Source organism: Euphorbia lathyris, chromosome 1 (genome assembly GCF_963576675.1).
Source record: "Euphorbia lathyris chromosome 1, ddEupLath1.1, whole genome shotgun sequence".
Lineage (NCBI taxonomy): Eukaryota > Viridiplantae > Streptophyta > Magnoliopsida > Malpighiales > Euphorbiaceae > Euphorbia > Euphorbia lathyris.
In genome coordinates this window covers 75,169,170-75,176,773 of record NC_088910.1, presented here as the reverse complement: position 1 = coordinate 75,176,773, position 7,604 = coordinate 75,169,170, and the positions used below count along the sequence as shown (strand labels likewise).

The 7,604-nt window shown below is 33.5% G+C and overlaps 1 protein-coding gene across 2 annotated transcripts; it reads right to left on the bottom strand.

Moving 5' to 3' along the window:
* Positions 1 to 4,063: 4,063 nt before the first annotated feature.
* On the bottom strand, positions 4,064 to 6,731 carry LOC136202301 (probable inactive receptor kinase At1g48480). 2 transcript variants are annotated; one of them, XM_065992837.1, is made up of 3 exons: positions 6,106 to 6,730; positions 5,295 to 5,727; positions 4,064 to 5,045 (listed from the first exon to the last, which is right to left on the bottom strand). In XM_065992837.1, the coding sequence occupies exons 1-3, from the start codon at positions 6,523 to 6,525 to the stop codon at positions 4,465 to 4,467; spliced, it is 1,434 nt and encodes a 477-aa protein (XP_065848909.1). In that variant the 5' UTR covers positions 6,526 to 6,730; the 3' UTR covers positions 4,064 to 4,464. The 2 variants fall into 2 exon arrangements, with proteins under 2 accessions (XP_065848909.1, XP_065848899.1); XM_065992827.1 differs by having other exon boundaries at positions 5,295 to 6,731.
* Positions 6,732 to 7,604: the final 873 nt, after the last annotated feature.

The window sequence follows — 7,604 nt, the reverse complement described above, 5'->3', positions numbered from 1 at the left end:
AAAAATATAGAATTCAAGAAAATTACAAATACGGAAAATACGGAAAAACACAGAATACATGAAAACGACATTTACAGGAAAAACACAAAAAATAAAAAAAATACGGAAAAACGCAGAATAATGGAAAAATGTGAAAAGGGCGAATACGAGAAAAACACAAAATACAATAAAAAAAACATAGAATACGGGAAAAATGTAGAATACATGAAAAACACATAATATATGAAAACAAGAAAAATCATGGAAACCGGAGAATATGGAGAAAATGTGAAAATGCGAAAAACACATAATACATGAAGAAAAAGAATGCTGGAAAAATGCAGAATATAGGAAAACATGAAAGTACAGAATACTATTCTTTAATGCGGGTTTCCTATATTCTCCATTTTCCTCATTTTACTATTTTTTCATTGTTCATGATTTTATGCATTTTTTTTGTTTTTCGAGTTTTCGCGTGTTTTTTTATTTTTCTTGTTTTCTGCATTTTTTAGTTTTTACTGATTTTCTCGTTTGTTGCATTTTTCCATATTATACATTATTTTGTGTTTTTTTCGTTTTTTCATTTTCCGTATTTTTTACCCTTTTTCTTATATTATGCGTTTTTTTGTTTTCTGCATTTTTCAGTTTTTACTGTTTTTCTCGTTTTTTCCGTATTCTTTATTTTTCTTGTTTGTTGCATTTTTTTCATATTATACGTTATTTTGTGTTTTTCTGTTTTCTCGTTTTTCGTATTTTTACCACTTTTTCTATATTCTACTGCGTTTTTCGCGTTTTTCACGTATTTTCATTTTTTCTGTATTTTGCGCTTTCGTGCTTTCTAGGTTTCTCATGTTTTATGTTTTTCGTGTTTTCCCCTTTTTCACTTTTAATATATAGTAAATATTTGAATAGTTGATGGTAATAATTAAATTTTTAAAAATAAATTGGGGGGTAATGTTGTATTCCTATGTAAGGCCATCTCCAACCATACTCCATCTATTTTTAGAGTAAAAAGTACTCTCCAATGGTACTCTAAAACCTTACTCTATCTTTAGAGGGGTAAATTACATACATGGTATACAATCTTTACACATTTTCACACTTTTGTGTACAACAAAATATTTGTCACACTAAACTGTACAAGCTTCAGGTAACCTCCCACTAAAGTGTATAGCCGGTTTTTGTGACCGGTCAACGCTAGTCAACTATGCCATGTCATCAATTTGACCACTTTAAAAAGTCAAAAATTAACACCCTATTATAAAATTACTAAAATAACCTTGTCTCATTTCTTCGCAACTCCTCTCTCTCCCTTCTTTCCTTTCTCTCTCTAAATTCTCTCTCATTGTAACTCATCTCTCTCTCATATTTCCTCTCTATCTCTCCTTCATTAATGGAGGATCCCTTTTCTGAAACGAAAATCCACAAAACAGAATAAGAAATAAAAGATCATTCGATTTTGAGGGAATAAGAGACGTCACGAGGACGAGGAGGAACCGAAACCAAGAATTGCAGTCTTTGCTGTTGAATTCCTTCTTCTTTTCATAATAGCGAAACCTAAAATCTGATGAAACACTTTTTTTTCTTTATTAATTCTCTTTCTCTCTCTTTGCGTTTTCCTTTCTCTTCCTCGTTCTGTCAACAGAAAATCCACTGCAGTTGTTCGCTAACCGGCAATGTTGCCGATCTCCATCACCACCGTATGTCCAGACCTTCTATGTTGTCCTGAATCAGATGGAAATTATGCGGTTACATATAATCCCATAAATGCTTCAGCTTTGATGAGGTTTAAGATAACTTGGAAAGCGTTTAAAAAGCAAGTGATGTGGAATGAAGCTGAAAAGAAATGGGATTTGATTCAAAAACAACCTATTAATGATTGTGGACTTTACAATTTTTGTGGAAATTTTGGGGTTTGTAATGCGAATAAAGAACCACTTTATGTTAGGAATAATTGAAATTACGATAAACGAAAAATAAGCAAACACACAAGAATTGTTTACCCAGTTCGCCACTCGATTAGAATGACTACGTCTGGGGGCATACCAAGCCATGATATTTCACTATAATGAATGAGATGCGGATTACAGAGAAAGAGGTTACATTTATACTCCTCAAGAAACTCTAACCGCCTGAAACCATAACAGGCCGAAACCCTAATCGCTTCAGTTGGATCGCTGCAGTTGGACCCATCGCTTCAGTTGGGCCTATATATATTAGTCTCCAAAAGCCCAACACTTTATTCATGTATGGATGGGTTTATCCCCAAAAATGAAGATCAGCGGGAGGAAAAAGGAATTGGTCAAGTGGGTTTGAGAGAAGAACTGAACTGTAGTGTGAGAGAAATTCTATTTTTGCTAATGGTTTTAAGGAGATTAAGTGTAATAAATTGCCAGATTTTGCTGAAGTTAATAGATTAGAGGAAAGTGATTGTGAGAAGGAAACTTAGAGAGAGTTAGAGAGACAAACTTAGAGAGAGAGAGAGTTTGAGTTACATAAAAATTGGGGAAGGAAGGGGATGATGTCATTTTAGTAATTTATATAAGGTTAAGGGTATTTTAGTCATTTGTAAGAGGTCGGTCCCACTTTTCTAAATAGATAAAATGAAAAATGATGGCATGACATAGTTGACCGGTCACAAAAACCGGTTGTACATTTTAGTGAGAGATTACTAAAAGCTTGTACAGTTTAGTGTGATAAACTTTTGATTGTACACTAGTGTGAAAATTGGTAAAGGTTGTACACCACGTATGTAATTTACCCATCTTTAGAGTAAAGCTTTTAATACTCTATATATGAAGTATCGAAATGTCTTGCTCTATTTTGAATAAGGTTTAATGATTGTTTAAAAATAAAACTATCATTTAATATAATAATAGTATGTAAAATTAATACAATTATTTGTTAATAGAAATATACTTTTTAAAGTTATAAATAGAGTAGATGGTTGAGGAAGTGTTACTGTAATACCTCTATAATTGAAGATTGAGTAGGAAAAAATAGAATTGAAATAGGAAAAATAGAATTGATGACTCAAAATAGCCTAATAGCTATTTTATTTCATTTTATTATATTCCACGAACCAAAAGCCATCTTAATTTTGTGCAATGTTATTAAAATTTGAGGGTACTAGCTAGTTAGCAGATCAATACCAAATTTTAATTTTAATTGGAAAAAAATTAAAAAACAAAATCACCTGACAAAAAGTAGTATGTTATCAAATTAGAACATATTGATCGGAAGTCCATTATTAAAAAAATTTTGAACCATTGATTGATTTGAAAATATTAAGGTTGTAAAAAATGTTTGGTGCTAATTTGACCGATAAAGTTTTGGAGAACTAATTAAAAATTAATTAGATTTGTATTTTTGTGTTTTTTCATTTGCTAATAAGCCAATTATTATATAATATCATTAAAATGGATATTATACTTCTTTTCCAAAAAAAAGATGTATTATATTATGTAAATAATAATAATAATAAATGATTTTTAATATAAAAAAACATGTATATTTTTAATATATATTTTCAAATATATGCAAACAACAACATTCAAACAATTCAAACATGTATAATATAATATGCATAAATAATATAATTAACCAAAAACCTTAAAACAATGTCTTTAAAATGTACTAAACCATATCAGGAAAAAACAAATAGAGAACATAATTAAACAAAAAATATATAAAAATAATAAACATAATTTATCTAAAATCATGCGACAATCTTTAAAAGTAAATTATAATAAAACAAAAACAAATATTTTTTGTTTTGATTGTTGGCTAGACGTGGTTTAGATAGTCTAAGCAACCAAAAAATGGTAAGTGTGCTAAAAACGCTAAGAGGACGGACTTAGACAGTCGTATTTTATTTTATTGTTTGAGAGAAGAAAACATTGTGTTTAATATAAATAAACCATTTCAAAAAATTTAAAGGAGAATTATGAGATTTATCTAGTATGTTGTTAATGTTGAAACATGAAGTAAGTAACAATACAAGTCAGTTTGAACAAATTAAAATGTGTGAAGAAGCAATGCGCTTTAATTGGATACTGATTTTTGTTCTAACAATACAATTCAGTTTCAACAAACATTTTATATATTAATAAATGAAAATTGCTTTCAAACATTATATAAAGAGTGGCTTAGCAATTAGGAAGATCGTGCTTAAGATGAAGAAGTGATGAATGCTAAAAAGCAAAGCAAAGTCCTTATCTTATCCATGAAATGAATTGACCTCTTATTCTTAATCAATTTGACCTTCCAGACATAAACACCTACCTACCTCCGTTAAATAACTCTTTGTTTCAGACAAACCAAACAAACACAATGCTCAGAGAACTTGCTAATTATTCACATTTCACACCAAGTAAAAATCACATTGTTCTTTTCAATTATACCATCAAACTAAATGGAAATGCACAGTGGATTCTTAAAGATGAACCCATCAAATCAACAAAAAAATCAAAAATTGGGAAAACTTTATGAAGATGACTTGTCATGTGAGCTGCACAGCTCCTCAATTTGGGTGCTGACTTGTTGCATTGAAGGGCGATTATCTGGATACTGAGCAGTGCAACTGATTGCTACCTGCAACAGCTGAACCATGTCTTCCTCTACATTCTGATATCGTAGGAGCTCCAGATCAAACACCTCTGATGTCCATTCATCTTTTACAACAGATAGCACCCATCTTGGAAGGTCTACTCTTTCCTCATTCAACTCAGAATGGTTCGGAGCCTTTCCTGTTAGCAATTCCAACAGCAGTACACCAAAGCTGTAAACATCTGCTTTTTGGGATATTTTCCGAGAATCAGTCACCTCTGGGGCACGATACCCGTCAATACGGTTAGGAGCAGCTGTAGCTCCTGCAAGATGCGCCAGCCCGAAATCCGACACACGAGCTTCAAATGTCCTAGTAAGGAGAATATTTGATGATTTTATGTTTCCATGAGACATTCTAGGGCCCTCACTGTGAAGGTGTGCAATTGCTCTAGCAGCTCCAAGGGCTATGCTAGACCTGGTGTCCCAATTTATTGGAGTCCTGCCAGCACCTCTGTTTCCTGCACTTGTGATATAAGAAATACTTGCATAATCAATTCTACTTTTCTTTCATTGGACAGCATCTCAGAGATTGTCTAAAAGTTTTCTGTAAATTCAAGAATAGTTCAATTCTCCAAAGCAAATCTACTTGCCTCAAGTTTAGATTTAGGATTAAATACTGAGATTATACGTGGAAAAACAATGTCATTGAACTATGATTCTATATAGGTAAAAGAGCACATAAACACAGAAAGACAAGAAAGGCTGACCATGTAAAAGAGCAGATAAGCTTCCCATAGGCATGTAATCACAAACAAGAAGCTTTTCATCCTTGTTAAAATAATAAGCTCTTAAGGGGACTAAATTCTCATGATTTATCTTCCCAACTGCCTCAATCTTTTCACGGAATTCCTTCTCTGATACGTTCACATCCTTCAATCTTTTCACAGCCATTGTCATTCCTACGTCTAAACTAGCCTTATAAGTTGTCCCAAAAGTCCCCTTCCCAAGCACTTCTGCAGAAGCTCTTAACAAATCCTCCAAATCAAACTCCTTTGGTATATTCCCAAAGAAAACCAAACCCTTATTAGTCCCACCTCTTTGCGCCGCCAAAGCTGGTGCTCTGCCACTATCAGCCACGGGTTTTTCACCGGAAACCCCAACCTCTCCATGTTGTGGATCCTCCCCTCCTTGTTTACTTGTCTTTCTTTGACATAAGAAGATCAAAATCATCAAAATTAACAAAAATCCAATAACACAAGCAATGACAATCCCAGCAATAGCTCCACCTGACAATTTACTATTATCCCCGTTTGAAGTAGCATTGCAAAGAAACAAGGGTTTCCCACATAGAGAATTCCCTTCAAATGAATTTGCAGGCTTACTAGCTAACCTTTCAGGAATAGGACCAGTTAGCTTGTTAGAAGAAACATTGAATTGATCAAGAGATCCCAAATTGAGGTCTGGAATTGAACCATTGAGCTGGTTCCCCTCCAAATAAAGAGTTGCTAATCTTTTCAATTTATTAAAATCAGGGGAAATGAGACCAGTGAAGTTATTATTAGCCAGATTAAGCCTTACCAAGTTGTGCAAATTGAATATAAAAACAGGAATTTCCCCAGTGAACAAGTTGCCCTGCAAGTACAAATTGCGTAAAGAAGCAAGATTGCCGATATCAGCAGGGAGCGGACCAGAGAGGGCGTTGAAGCGGAGAGACAAAGTTTGAAGCTCTGAGAGATTCCCGATAGTTAAAGGAAGGCGGCCGGAGAGACCCATAGCAGGCAGGCGTAACTCAATAACTCTGTTTGCTTGACAAATAACGCCGGTCCAATTGCAGGGAGTTAGTTCGGAAATGTTCCATAAGAGGGATCGACCGGCGACTGCCTTGCGTAGAGCTAAAAGAGCAGTTGTATCTGATGATAGATCTGAGTGGGCAATAGAGAAAGAAAGCAGGAAGAAGATGATGGAAAGTAGAAAACAAATAAAGAAATGTGGTCTCATTTCAAGTGGTAGTATGCCTGCGTATGGTTTCTGGAATTATTCAAAAATGGGGGAAAAAGAAAAGCATTATGAATGCGTATGTATATATGGTAATGGAAGAGAGAGAAGGGAAGCTGCTCTTCTTTCTTTCCAATGGAATGGAAACAAACTTCAATTCAAACTGAAGTCTCCTTTGGTTTTTGGCCTTTCTCCTTTACCGAGGAATGATACGCTGCTTTGGCCTGCACAGGGAAAAAAGTGAGTGCAGTCGGTGATTCGGTTTTGATGGATGGGGTCCTCCTCGACTCCTTTTCAAAAGCAAATGGGTCCCATCCCATCCCATGAAGGGAAGAGATTTAATTAGCAACCAACCCAATCCCTAATCTATGTTGTGTCCAGATTTAGACAATGTTTCATGTCATGTCCCTCGTCTAGAATAACCACATTTTGTCTTTTAGATATTACCAAATCTACTAACGGTATCCATATGCATCCAAAATAATAAAAATTATGCTAAGTAAATAATAAATGCTAAATTATAAAACTTTCCAAACTTGAGACTTCTTTTTACCTAGTTACACAAACTACTGTATCTCTTACCAAATTAGAGGTGGCACTACAACGGAGGAAAACCGATAACCATGGAGTCCGAACCGATGAAGCTGGAGAAAAACCGAAAATTTTGGATGCAGTATTGGAGGCGGATGAAATTTTAACCCCGAACATTAAAATTGGACGGGGGTGGTGTTACTATCCCCGAACTGCAGAGATCCGCAAACCGCCTCCGAAAAACCGATCGTAAAGTCCCCACAAAATCCCCAAACAATAAAATAAAATATTATATATATATCTAAAATAATTAGTATCTAAATGTGATTAAAAAAATAATATGATAAGTTAACTAATACTATTATCTATATCTATAACAATTTAATTTAGTTTAAATTATTAAAAAAAATCAATACTTTAATTAAAAAAACCTATCGGTGTATTCTATTCTATTGTTTCTTTTCTATCTATAATTTATCCAAAAGTAAAAAAAAAAAAAAAAAAACGTTATAATAAACTAACCATAAAAATCCTATCTATAATCTGTCTTT

Coding starts and splice junctions, on each gene's coding strand:
- LOC136202301 (XM_065992827.1), bottom strand. CDS start 6,525: ATGAGACCACATTTCTTTATTTGTTTTCTACTTTCCATCATCTTCTTC. Junction 5,046..5,294: donor CTTATCTGCTCTTTTACATG/GTCAGCCTTTCT, acceptor TCACAAGTGCAG/GAAACAGAGGTGCTGGCAGG.